The sequence below is a fragment of the Cricetulus griseus genome, chromosome 3, assembly GCF_003668045.3.
Source record: "Cricetulus griseus strain 17A/GY chromosome 3, alternate assembly CriGri-PICRH-1.0, whole genome shotgun sequence".
NCBI classification, from domain to species: Eukaryota; Metazoa; Chordata; class Mammalia; order Rodentia; family Cricetidae; genus Cricetulus; species Cricetulus griseus.
In genome coordinates, this window is record NC_048596.1 from 278,736,425 (window position 1) to 278,749,763 (window position 13,339).

The 13,339-nt window shown below is 48.0% G+C and overlaps 1 protein-coding gene across 2 annotated transcripts in view; it reads right to left on the bottom strand.

The window, feature by feature from the left end:
* LOC100772389 (Golgi membrane protein 1) overlaps positions 1–13,339 on the bottom strand; it is a 42,300-nt gene that overhangs the window by 6,738 nt on the left and 22,223 nt on the right. For both annotated transcript variants that reach the window (XM_027409699.2, XM_027409698.2), the window contains exons 4-7: positions 8,544–8,598; positions 7,645–7,747; positions 2,808–2,937; positions 1,088–1,226 (exon numbers count right to left, since the gene is read on the bottom strand). In XM_027409699.2, coding sequence (XP_027265500.1) covers positions 1,088–1,226; positions 2,808–2,937; positions 7,645–7,747; positions 8,544–8,598 — 427 coding nt within the window. The remainder of the gene's footprint in view (positions 1–1,087; positions 1,227–2,807; positions 2,938–7,644; positions 7,748–8,543; positions 8,599–13,339) is intronic.

Genomic DNA, 13,339 nt, shown 5'->3' on the forward strand with positions numbered 1-13,339 from the left:
TTCTTACCGCCCCTTTAGCAAACCTTTATCTCCAAAACTATTTACATTACAATTTGTAACAGTAACAAAATTATAGTTATAAAAATATTTTATGGCTGGGGATCATCACAACATGAACTGTGTTAAAGGGTCTCGGCATTAGGAATGTTGGGCTATACAGTCAGTTGAGACCAACCTGGAATACTCTGCCTCAGACAAAACAGAAAAAAAAAAAAAAAAAAAAAAAAAAAAAAAAAGGTAATATTAACTACAAAGAATGCATGCAGCACACCTGTAATCCCAGGACTTGGGAGATGGAGGCAGCAAAGTCAATTCAAGGCATTGGCTACATAGAGAGTTTGAGGCCAGCCTGGGCTACACTGTAACTTATCTCAGAACAAAAGCAAAAAACAAAATGAAGTGTCACCACTTAATTCCAGAAAGAGTGGCCACCGGGTGCACTACATACTCTGGGGTAGCTGGCTGGGAGCTTGTTCCTTGGCCTCCACTCCATACCACAGGGTTCCGTACTGCAGCTCATCCTCAGATTAAGTAGCAGAAAATTCCCGGGTGTGGTGGCACACACCTTTGATCCCAACACACAGGAGAGGCAGGTGGATTTCTGTGAGTTCAAGGCCAGCTTGGTCTACATACCAAGTTTCAGGACAGCCAGATCTAAATAGAGACCTGTCTCAAAGCAAAACCCAACGAACAAACAAAAATCAGAAAATAACATGGATTTAGGTACCCTGACACCCCGAGGGCAGAGTGCTAGGCTCTCATAGTCATTTGTTTAGGACAAGCCATGGAAGCTCAGGCACACCAGCCACTGAGAGCTTGGTCTCCGCACTTAAATCCCACAATCCTCTGGTACCCTGGATTAAAGTGCTCTCTGTACCTGTTCTTAGAGAGCTGCCAAGGAACTCGGCACTCAGCTGACAAGGACAAGGTGTTAATAAGACAGAGTGGAAGCCTGTGTCCCCCATCGAGGGCCCCAAAAGAAGTGCCACCAGCTGGCCACACTGCCCCCAGTGACTGCACGACCTGCCCAAACCATACACTGCTGCTTGGGTTTGGGAGGACATAACCAATGGCTGTCTCCACTTACCATTCTGTTTATGTGGTTTCAACACCTCTGAACTGGGGGCTGGTGCCTGGGACTTGTTTGTGGGCACATCCCCTTTCCCTTGTGGCACCTGTTCCTTTGGCGGGACCATTTGCTGAAGCTTGGGCTGAGGCTTGAGGTCCTGGAATTGAAATAAGCACAGAACTACAAGAGTCGGTCATGGGACACTCATTGAATCACCAGCAAGTAAGAACCCCTAACTCAAACACCACGGTCTACCCTGTCAAATGACACAATTAGTAGACTGTGGTTAAAAGTCCAGGTCCTCCGGAAAACACACTCAACAAGGGAGGAAATAAGGGAAAATGTAACCCTGCCAATAAACCAAGTTACCTGACCAACTGTCTACAGCACTCAGCCTGACACTGGGACAGGCCCACCCTGTCTGCCTGACATCAAACAGAAGAGAAGTGCCACCAGCTGGCCACACTGCCCCCAGTGACTGCATGACCCGCCCAAACCATACACCGATGCTCCCATCATATGACATGGAATTTGAGAAAGTCACAAATACATGGAAATTAGCACTCCCAGGTGTTCAAAAAGATGTCCATTCCCTTGGTTACCCTGAGAAGCCAACCAGGGTGAGGGAAGGTGGCTGTCCCACTTGATGGGGGTGCTGAGGAGCAGGACATAATCCAAAACACAGGCTCATACCTACAGCTAGACAAACAAAATGGAGTCTCCCCTTTGTCACACCTTACAGTGGGCGGTAGACAGCCTATTATAACAGATCCTTCTGTGAAGCATATCCTGTCCCATGGCCAGGTAAAAAAATTAGAAGGCACCCTGTGAGGCAAAAGCCAATCTGGAGACAGAGGAAACATCAGAACCAGGCACAGTGATACCTGACTTACCAAACATGGCTAATGTGTAGAGAGCCCCATGAGTAAAGTAGACAATGAAGCGGAGAGAGGAACTATGGGAAAAGAAGAACTACCAGATAAAAATGCTGTACGTAAATGAAGTTTTTGTTGGGCTTGTGTGTGGACTAGCTATGGCCAAGGGAGAATTTCCCAGGTTTTGAGGTAAAATAGAAACCTATGAAAGTGAAAAACAAAGAGAGCAAAGGCTGCAAACAATGAAAGAAAATCCCTGAGACTGTGGGACAACTAAGACCACTCATACTCAGGCTAGAAGCATGGGGACAACTTCTACATGTCACACATATGTAGTGATCAAACCAGGATAAGACAAACAGCTAGATGATCAAGATTTGAGAACTCCAAATTCATGTCAAACACCAAACCATAGATTCAAGTAAATTAGCAAACTAAATCCAAAGTAAGTAGAAGAAAAAACACATATACTCATAAATTAATTAAAATGAAAAAAAATCAACAAAAATCAGTGAAAGCAAAAGCTCACCCTTTGCAAAGACGATGCTCTGGTATCAGAAGGTGTGTGGGAACAGTACTATGGGCCCTACCACTGGCCAGGCTGACCCTGGCCTGAAATCGACAGCCTCAAACAGCCAAATAGCATTGGCTTCTTCCACACAGGGCTGGGATGTTAAAGACAAGGACTCTGAGCTTGGGGCAGCATACATGGCTGGGTCTGGGCATCTTGGCACCAAGCTTTGCTCTGTTGTACCACAGGGAACCACACCCATGGGGAGAACAGAGACACAGGTCAGTGGAGCAAAAGCTGAGGAGTGGAGGTGTACCCCCTGAACACCGAGGCCAGAACAGACTCAGATCACCTGCTGAGGCTGGTCATTTCTTTCACCCGCATCTCTGGAAACCACTGCTTCATTTCTCTTTCTGGTCGTCTCTTCCACCCGTTCTTCACACTGTTCCTTCACCTCTTTCATCCGGTTAACACACCGGCTCCTGATGGTGGCAAATGGAAGGACAGGTGGATGTCCCCAGCACTCCCTCCATCCCTGCTGAACCCCACACCCACGATCCACGCAGCAGGAGACAGGACAGCCCTTTCTTACTCTGGACATGGTCTGAAATGAGGACTTGTTAAGTATTAGATGGCAGGAAAGAAACTTGCAGGTAAGTACACTCTAGGCTTGTTACGTTGCTTTAAATACCACACACCTACAAAACACTGACTACTGGTACAAGTGCCTAAAATCTTGTGATTTCCTGTTGAGAGCATCTTCACCTATGAGATCTGTGGACCAGACCTGTGGTAATGTTGATGAGATGACTCATTGGGGGGTGAAGGGGACTGGAGTGTTCACCCGTGTGGACAATGGTGCCATCCGTCATGCCTTACTTAACAAACCCAGCTACTATCTCTAGACCATAGCGTTTCATGACCTCTGGGCTAGAAATACACAGATACAGGGTTGGGCCCTGTCTCCATAGGAGACAGAGCCCCCATTCCCAGACCTTGTCTTAGAACTCTTCTCCTTGTGTCTGTCCGCGCATCACACCTTTTGTAATGAAAGCTTTGTAGTGAGTAAAGTTGTCCTCAGTTCTGTGAGCTGTTCTGGCAAAGTATCGAGGGGTATGGCAGGTATCCCTGAATTTTTAAACCATCCCGTGGGTGGCTGGGGGACACACAGTCCTTGTGACTGGCCTGTCTTAAGAGCTTGTGTCCTTTAACCTGTGGGACATGGGTGAACTCTGGGCAGCATCCAGACTGACTGGAGGTCATATGGCTGTCAAAGGCCTTCACCTGAGATGCACTGGAGGCTGGAGCCTTCCACTTGGAATTTAAGAGGATTTCAGCAAGGGCAGAGCAGAGCTAAAACCACTTGCTTAGCAAATGAGAAAGCTAAGAGGTGCATGTTGCTGCTAGAGCTGAGACAGACTCAAGTTCACAGAAGACTGCTGTGCTCTTTCTATGCAGTTTTCCGAGTTGGAAGCATTCTGGATCCTCAGTCCCCAAAGTGGAGCACACCCTTTGGCAGTTCAGAGCATCACTGGATATAACAGTCCATAGGCAGAAGGGACCCGGGTGATAACAGGAACCTCAGACAGGTGAGAAATAAGCAAAAACTTCCCTGGAAAGATTCCCACAGTCAGTTAAACTGCTGGTGACAGACTAGCAAAAGGGGCAGAACACAGTGACTAAAGAAACAGCAGCTGTCTGTCTAAGGAATGGCCGAGCAGGCCTTCCTGCACTCCTCAACTTCAATGTCTGCGGAGGGGAAGTACCAGCTTCAGCTACCAGAACTGCACTGAAGCAGCCAGGAAGGGCCACCCTCCAACTCTCAGCCACGCAAATAATATCCACACCCCACATTCCAGCTCAAAAGCAGCCAGGAAATGAGCAGACCTCCCAGCATGAAGCTCACATCCTAAGAGACAATGGAGACTGGGGCAGTGTGACTCCTCCCGGAACGCCCCAGGCTAGCTCTTTCATTCTGTGGAATGATCGTTTTTTACACACTATGAAGATGTGTCATTCTGATTGGTTTAGTAAAAAATTGAACAGCCAATAGCTAGGCAGGATTTGGGGGGCAGAGAGGATGCTGGGAAGAAGGGCAGAGATGCAGAGAGTCACCAGCCAGAGATGGAGGAGGCAGGAAAGCAACATGGGCCATACAGAGCAAAGGGAATAAAGCCACAAGACAGAAAGTCAATTAATAGAAATGGGTTCATTTAAGCTATAAGAGCTAGTCAGAAACAAGCCTGATCTATCAGCTGAGCTTTCATAATTAAGTCTTCGTGTTGTGACTTGGGAGCTGGCAGGAGGGACAGAGAAAGTCTGCCTACACATGTGCACCAAGCAGATACTCAGGGATTAATAAAGAGGCACACAACTCTAGGCCACTAATTGAAGGGACCAGCTCCCCATTTCGGCAGCCATGACAGTAACACATGCTCTATGACCTTGTCTTAGTTATTAGAGGTTAGGTGCCTGCCTCATGACAAGGAACCAATCAGAAGTTAGCTGGTGGCGATATGCTTCACGACCCTGGGTGTACTTTACGGAACAAGCACACAGCAATGACGCACATTGCATAGCAACCACCCTGGGAGGGCCTATGGGCCATAACAACCAGTTAGCCAATCAACACAGGGCAAGCCCTCCAAGCCTAGAGGCACACCAATCCTGAGCCTGTGTGTACCCCTAGACACTCCCCTTACACTGCCCTATAAAGATCTGTACGCAGCGGGTTCGAGCTGTCTTTTTCGAGCCATCCCCCATGACGGGTGGGTGAAAGACCCGAGCTAATATGGGGTTAGCTCGTTAAAAAACAATAAAGCCTCATGCAGTTTGCATCAAGCTCTCGAATCTGCCTGGTGATTGGGGTGACCGTGGTCGTGTCCTGGGACCCCGGATACCTGAGTTTTCCGGGCGTCTAACACTAATGACAGGGACTGTGGGGGCTAAGGTTGACCTGTAAGCTTCACTTGCCCAAGGACAGATAATTTCCTGAAATGTTGGGGGCTGTTGTTCATGTAAGATAAGAAGTCATGTTTTTTTGTACTTGGGTAAACAAGGTTGGTTGTCCCAACTTCACAGGACGTGTTGTATGCTTGCCCCTGATTGAACAAAAGTGGGAAGTACTATAGCCTTGTGGGTTTTGCCTTTGTGAGCACCAGATTCAGTGCCGTTCTCTGGGAATCCCAGGTGTGGACAACTTCCTGGTCAGTTTTCAATAAAGCTTGCTTTAATTAGGCAGCTGTAGACTTGGTCAAGAGCTCTCAATTCCTCAATGTGCAATTTTATACACATTGCAAATTTGCTAACAAGGTATTTACATCTTTCCTCAGATTCTCAAACACACAGATCTCTTAATTCAAGGAGACTTAAGGACAGCTATCTCTTTCTAGGTTACAACAATATCTGGCCATTACTTCCCAGAGTTTCCTGCATCTGCAGCAGGGCCCCCAAAGCACAACCTGTGAGACAGACAGACAGACAGACAGACAGACCTACCACCACACCAAGACTGCTCGCCTCTTAGAAACAAGTGTCTCACACATACAGCCCAGGGCAGCATCACAGCCACTGACCTCGCTGGGACCATTGCTTTTCCCTTTGGCCCCAAGCTGACTTCTGATAGGCTGAAATCTTGAGTCAACACTTAGCAAGTGAGGCTACTGATTTGGAGGAAATACTGGCTTCAATGAGCTTTTGAAGGCTGTAAGTCTAGGGCATTTCACACTTGTCTGTAAAATGTTTGGTTTTCACTCACTTAGTTTCCCAAGCTTACTGTGAGTGTTTGGAACCAGACACAGTTTCATTGTGGGATCTGTCTTGGCAGTGTCTTGGCCTCTACTCAATGGATTCCAGTAGCACTATCCTTCAAGTCAGAGAGAAACGTCTCTAGATACGGCCCAGGCTCTGAAGGAACAGGCACGAGGTGGGTACAGGTTTCACAGTCCTCCTCCTGAGTGTTTGCTCATGTCTTCTGCAGTTATGCAGGCACAACAACGTAACAGTCACGTGATACATAATGGTGTCTTGGCGAGACAAGTGAGATTGTAGTCATCTCAGTGCAAGGCCACCACAGTGTTCACACAGCGCCACGGCCTACTGGTGCAGTGCTGGGCACATACCCTGTTGCTATGACACTCATTAATGTGCTCCAGACATCACACTTTTTTTTTTGCAGGATTGGGTTTTGAAGTAATCAGGAAATCAGGCAAGACACTGGTACTTCAAAAGAACAAGGGTGTTCTACGAGGCTGGCACGTGCGAGGCACCTATTTACCCTCAGCTGCTGGGGACTGCACACCCAGCCTAACTCTTGGGAAGCAGTTAGGAAGGAAGAACTGTGTAGTGATCTCAGCACTTGGGTGGGAGATCATGAGTTCCAGGCCAGTCTGAGCTATACAAACTTGAGGCTAGCCTGGGCTACACATTTCAAAAATAAAACAAGAAAGAATGCAAGGAATTTGTCAATGTACATCTAGTGACAAGCTAAACCTACACTGAGTGTCTTGTGGAAGGAAAGGAATCCCAAATAGCTTTTAAATGATGAGCACTTTGAAGCTATGTGAATTTTGTATGCATAAGGCAAGTAAATTTAAAAACTATTAGTGTGGTGGCTGCAGCCGTGCAAATGACTTGAGCATGGACTGAGAAGCCACTGTAGGTGAAAGAGCAACTGGAGTGACCGACAGCTGTGAGCTGCCATGTGGGTGCTGGAAACTGAACCTGGGGCCTCTGGTAGAGCAGCCAGTGCTCTTAACCACTGAGCCACCTCTCCAACTCCACTTCTGACTTTTTTTTAAGTGTTCAGATTGACAAGGTAATTGGTACTACTGAGCTTTGTATTATTAAGTCTATGATACGTAGATGTTAAGGTACGGTGACGATTCATTTCCTCCAAGCACCACCTGTATGCACACACCCCGGCACCCGAGTGCACACGCATACATGTACACAGACATACCTTTCTTACCCGTGTAATGAGCCCTGCTGGCTGACACTTACCAAATAGAATCCTGGTTTTCTAAAGGACATATGTCCCAGAAGTCATGTGTTTCTTCTCACACGCTATACATATGGAATACCAGCTCTGTGACAGGCAGAGTGAGCAGCTGGACTCTGTCCTTGGCCTTTGATGAGCAGAACCCAGACCCTCCTCCCAGGGGGCAGGACTTATCCCTAGCCACACTCACAGGTCATAGGTGAACTTCATCTCCATGCTGGACTGGTTCTTCTGGAACTGAAAGATGTCCTGCTGCAGGATGCCATAACTCCTCTGCAGAGCCTTCAGCTGGTCTAAGCCAAAACGACAAATCACTTCACTGGTCTCTGTGTGGCTGCCGTGACACTCAGACACACAAGGCACAACAAAATCACACTCTGCACAAATGGCACAGAAGAGAGCAAAAGGGAAGAGAACAGCCCCTCCCCCACCATCACAACACCAACCACCAAAACTCTCCCCCACAGAAACCTGCACCTCAATCCTATTTGAAATGTCTATTAAAACCTATTTTTCATTATTACATTTTATTTATTTGTGCACCACTGGGCATGTTTGGAGGTCAAAGATCAACTTGTGGGAGTCAGGTTCTCTCCTTGCACTGTGTGGGTCCTAGGATCAGACTCAGGTCATCAGGCTCAGCAGCAAGTGCCTTTTCCTTTTCATATGTGCTTTATAGACACAGCTTGAAGATCACGTCATACAAAGTTTTAAATAATTTTATGTGTTCTGACCTTGGCCTGAGGTCAGATGTGGGATTTTCCACAGGTTGGTGCTCAGAGTCTTGGATTAGGAATGCTCATCCGATTCCATTACTTACTCGGTGGTGGGGGTTGAACCTTAGGTCTTGTTAACGCTGGGCAAGTGCCCCGTACTCAGCACACCCTTCCCAGTATTTGTTAAAGATATATAAACCAAAGGTCTGAATTGTGCCCGCCATACCTGGCAATGTCACAGTGATATTTTATAAGGACAGGAAAAAAACTACACTAAGGATGGCTCAATTACTGCTAACACAAGGTTATAGTGACAGAGCCACATGAGGCGGTCGGGACAGGGCAGCTGCTGGGCTGGCAGGAGGGGGCTTACCTTGCAGTTCTCTGATGAGCCTCTCGCCTGTGGTGATATTATTCACTAAAATCGCCTGCAAGGAAGACAAACACCGCCAAGTCAGACAGCTCACCTGAGCAACTCAGCCCTCAGAGCATGGTCACAGGAGGAAGCCGCACCCAGCCAGCAGCAACCCAGCCAGCCTTCGGGGAGCCGCACTCTGCGGCTGTCCATCCACAGTGAAGGAATGTACCTGCTTACGCATTTCTTTCCAGCCACCCCAGAAGTGATCAATGGATGCCTCAATTCTAGTTCCCAAACACCACTCCCAACCAGCACAGCCTCTCCCTCTCCCTGGCCTGCAGACCCCAGACAGCTCCTGATACAGTCCCATCCAGTCAGGATGTGTGTGTGGGGGGGGGGGGGGAGGCAACAGGGAACCATGACACAATAAAGAGGAGGAGAGAGATGTGAGTGTTGGGTGAGAAGTCAGCACACGCTGAGGACTCTGGGTCAGACGATGCTGTCAGCACCTCACATACAGCCTGAGGAGCTGGACAAGTCGTTACCCTATGGCAGGAGATGGGCCGTGGGCCCAGACACACTTTGTTCAAGTGGCTCAATATCAACAGTCACACCAGACACACCCCAGAGAGCAGGCTCTCAGCAGCTGCCCTGCAAGTGCCTAGCAACCTGAGCCAGACAAGTTTCATGGACTGCATCTGTGATGTTAGCCTGAGGAGTCCCTAGAGACATGCTAATGTGTTCCTGGGTGTTTATTCTGCAAACTGGTGGGAGCTGTGTACCCAGAGAATAAGACCTGTCCTCAAAATGGGTGGATTCCATCCAGTGAGCTTGGTGCTGGGGAGAGCAAACAGGACAAAGGATTTCCACTGGCTCTCTTGGATATGGGACATGGGGCACAGTCCTGAGTCACAGCTGTGAGTCGAGAGCCTGGTCTGGTCTAAGGACTCCAGGGCTATGGCTAGCAGCCGTCATTCCTGGCTCTGGGGCTTTCAGACATGGGAGTGAACTAGTCTCCCAGTATCCAGTATTCTGGGATCCCCAGTTCACAGGGAAGCTGGTCTGGGACTCCCAGCCTCCACAACCCCATGAAGCAATTTCCCTGACAATCTCTCTCATGTATAATAGGTCAGTATAATTGAGGACCAATGCTAAAAATAATTAGAAACATGAGAGAAAGGAGACAACACTAACCATACATACACAGGATGAGTGTGCAGCACACAGGCAAAGGCTACTCAGTCACACACACAGGATGAGTGTGCAGCACACAGGCAAAGGCTACTCAGTCACACACACAGGATGAGTGTGGTGGCAACATGAAAGCCTGTTACCACATCATCTCCAACAAACTAGTACTCCACTAATCAACATGCTGCTAACACGGGCACTTTCATCCATTCTCGATGCCAACTTGCCAGCTCCTACCCGCTCCCCACCCCCTCCCATGTCCTCCAGAACCTCCTCTGACACGGCCTCTACATCTCCTGAGCCTGGACAGAGGAAAGTTCTAAAGAGGCAGACTCCTGAGCAACATTCAGGAACATGGGAATGTGTGCTGAGAGGTGAACACAGGAACACATGCAGAGAGATGCAGACAGGAACACATGCAGAGAGATGCAGACAGGAACACATGCAGAGAGATGCAGACAGGAACACATGCCGAGACATGAGATCCAGCTGAGCCCTGTGCTTGCTTTGGGAGTAATTTGGGCAATGGTAGAGAAGTCCCAAGAGTGCTATTAGTAAAATAGCTCTACCAGGGAGACACTTTTCTAGATAAGTGTTTCTTTTACACAGGTAAAATGATGAGAGAATGAGGAGACTGTGGGGCCAAGAGAGTCCACCCTAGGAAGAGGACTTGCCCAGCTCAAAATTCCTGCTGCTCTGGGCAAAAAAAAGCATTTGCTAAATAATCTACATGGATGAGTCTGTCCCTGATCCCTCAACATACATACATGCAAAAGAATTCAGAGAGCACCCTCAGACCACCCACATTCACTGCGGCGAGGCTCACAGCCAAGAGGTGAGGTGTGATCCTAGAGAGTGTGAGTACAGACAGCATGTTGCAGAGCCTTTAAGCAGGAGATCACAGCACACATGAACAACACAGGTGAACCGCTAAGACTTGGGGGTAAGTGAAAGAAGAGGCCAGTCACAAAAGGAAATTTTTGTTTGTGTTTTTCAAGACAGGGTTTCTTTGTGTAGTGCTGGCTGTCCTGGACCTCACTCTGTAGACCAGGCTGGCCTCTAACTCACAGAGACCCGCCTGCCTCTGCCTTCCAAGTGCCGGGATTAAAGTCATGCACCATCACTGTCTGGATTCCATTCAGATGAGAAGCCAAAGGAAGGCAGTTTCCATTGCTGCGAGGGGAGGGAGGTTGGGTGCAGTCGGTGTTCTCTGTGACACAGAGGTCCACTGCACATTGAGGTGAACAGATGTCCCTCGCTGAGCTCACCCTTCCCTGCTACCTTGCTTCTGGGAACTGCTGCAGTCGGAAGCTACCTCTGCTTCCGCATGGCTTTTATCCTGCCAAAGAAAACGTCTTCTCACCTTTCCTGCTTACTTATGAACAAAAGATCATGGCCTCCGAAGAACATGAAAATGCGTCCATAAGGTGCCACCAAGTTTTCTGCACAGAATTTTAAACTTACAGAAAATGCTGAATTGTTTTTAAGAATATTGAGAATGTTTCCTAGCTTGTTTGTTTGGGGAGGGGTGTATCTATAAGGAAAGGAAAACTGCATCCATGATTTTTATACATCATACCAGTATCTGGAACAGTACTGGCATCTGAACATTCATTCGTTCAGACAACCACATAAAGTGCTTTGGCTGTTTTTGCCCTACAGTTATTTTTAAATATTAATACATTCAACTCAGTTCATACTTTGATTCTGAGTGATTTTGGTACAGTGCCACCAGAATTAGATAGGAACTAAACTGTTAGCTATCACACATACAAGCTTATCCCAGTCATGCTGGTCTGGAAACAAATTATTTTTGCATGAGATTCTTGGAAAACTAGCTCAGTGTTTCAGAGTAAGCTCTCCAACAGGGACAAGATGGAGGGTTTTGAAGCACAAGGCTCAGGGAGGGAAGACAGACACAAAGGACCCTGTACAGATCCAAAGTGAACAAACCACAGACGGTTGATGAGAGACTTCAGGGCTGGAGAGAGAGATAGGAAATGTGTGTGATAGCTGAACAACACTATAAACAACAACAGTACAGCCGCAGCACTGTCCGATACATTAAAACTTATCTGTATTTTACAGGTGTTTTGTCTGCACATAGTGCTCACACAGCAGTCAGAAGAGGGTGTGACTCCCTGGGAGTGGAGTTACAGACAGCTGTGAGCTGCTGTGTGGGTGGTGGGAACCGAACCCAGGTCCTCTGTAAGAGCAGCCAGTGCTCTTAACTGCTCCAAACTGCTGAGCAGTCTCTCTGGCCTTTTTCAAATGGTCAGGATAGGGAGTTTTACATACATTTTACTCCAATTTAATAATACTTATTTTTATTTAATGTGGTTTGCATTAACATATCCAAATTATTTCAAGATGTAATCTACAACAAAAATTACTAAGGAAATACTTCTCTGTCTTCAGAATAAACTTCTGAGCTCTCAACACTGTGGTCACAGCACATCTCACCCAAAGATTTTAAGTGTTCAACAAATGCTTGTGCCACGGACAGCACAGAGGCTACGGGAAGGAGAGCAGGAAGCTGAGCAGCAAGCAGTAGATACCCTCAGTGACCACATCCTGCTGAAATCCATGCTCACCCCAAACACTCTTGCCTTCACCACGGCCCCCTGAAACAGGAACACTGTGGTACCACAGCTGGTCAGTGCTGAGAAGACTCTGAGGCTAAGCAAATTCACAGACAGGTGAGCAATGGCTGAAGAGTTTACATAAAGGAATTGCTGGATTTTCGGTGTGACCATGGTGACTGTGTCTATGACGGCTGCTGTCACCTGTCACTTGAGGAAGGGGATGCTGTCTGACGCAGCTCACACGAGCTCTTCCCCATATGGAGACATACTTGCAAGGGCTTATACTAACCTGCTTTCACTCTGCCCCAATTCCGTCACTGTCCTTTATGACAAGCTGTGGGTCCCTCCGGCCGCCCTATCTCAATCCTCCCGTCTAATTTCAATGTTTCCGTTTACTTCAGGCATTTCAGGAGCCCCCTGACCTTTCTGGGACCACCTTTCTGTCCGGCTCCCCTGACAACCCTCAAGTCTGAACTCCAGGCCTGGCAGTCTTGGTGTACAAATTCGTAGTCTTTCCTGGTTTAACCCTTGGGAAGGGCCCCAGGGCTCCTCTCTGCACAGCACCACCACCCTCTGCTCAGGAGAGCCACAAGCAGTGGGACATCCTGCCACACCCACTTCTAGCCCAGCAGGCTCTTCCAAGTGCAGTAGGAAAAAGTGCACTCAGACCGTGCACAGCTGTCTGGTAGAGGACGCTATGGACCACTAAAGCGTGTGCTCCAGGCACATTTTATCATGCACAGACAGGCTGCAAAGCTCAGCTCCACTTTCCACACTCATTCCCAGCCAGGTTTTCATGCCAGCAGGAAACACACGTGTGCATGAGTGGTTCCCCTGCAGAAGCAAAGCTGTCTGAATCATTTTCTACTCCTGTGAGCAACCAGTGTAAAACTCACAGGTCTGCCACAGTGGACTTTGTTGGTGTCCGTATTTTGGGTTGTGGCCGGTTCCCTATCTGGGGCGAGTAGACATTTGTTCAGTCACCCTAGGAATAGCGTCACACACAGAGAGAATCAGGACATCGGCAGCACCGCA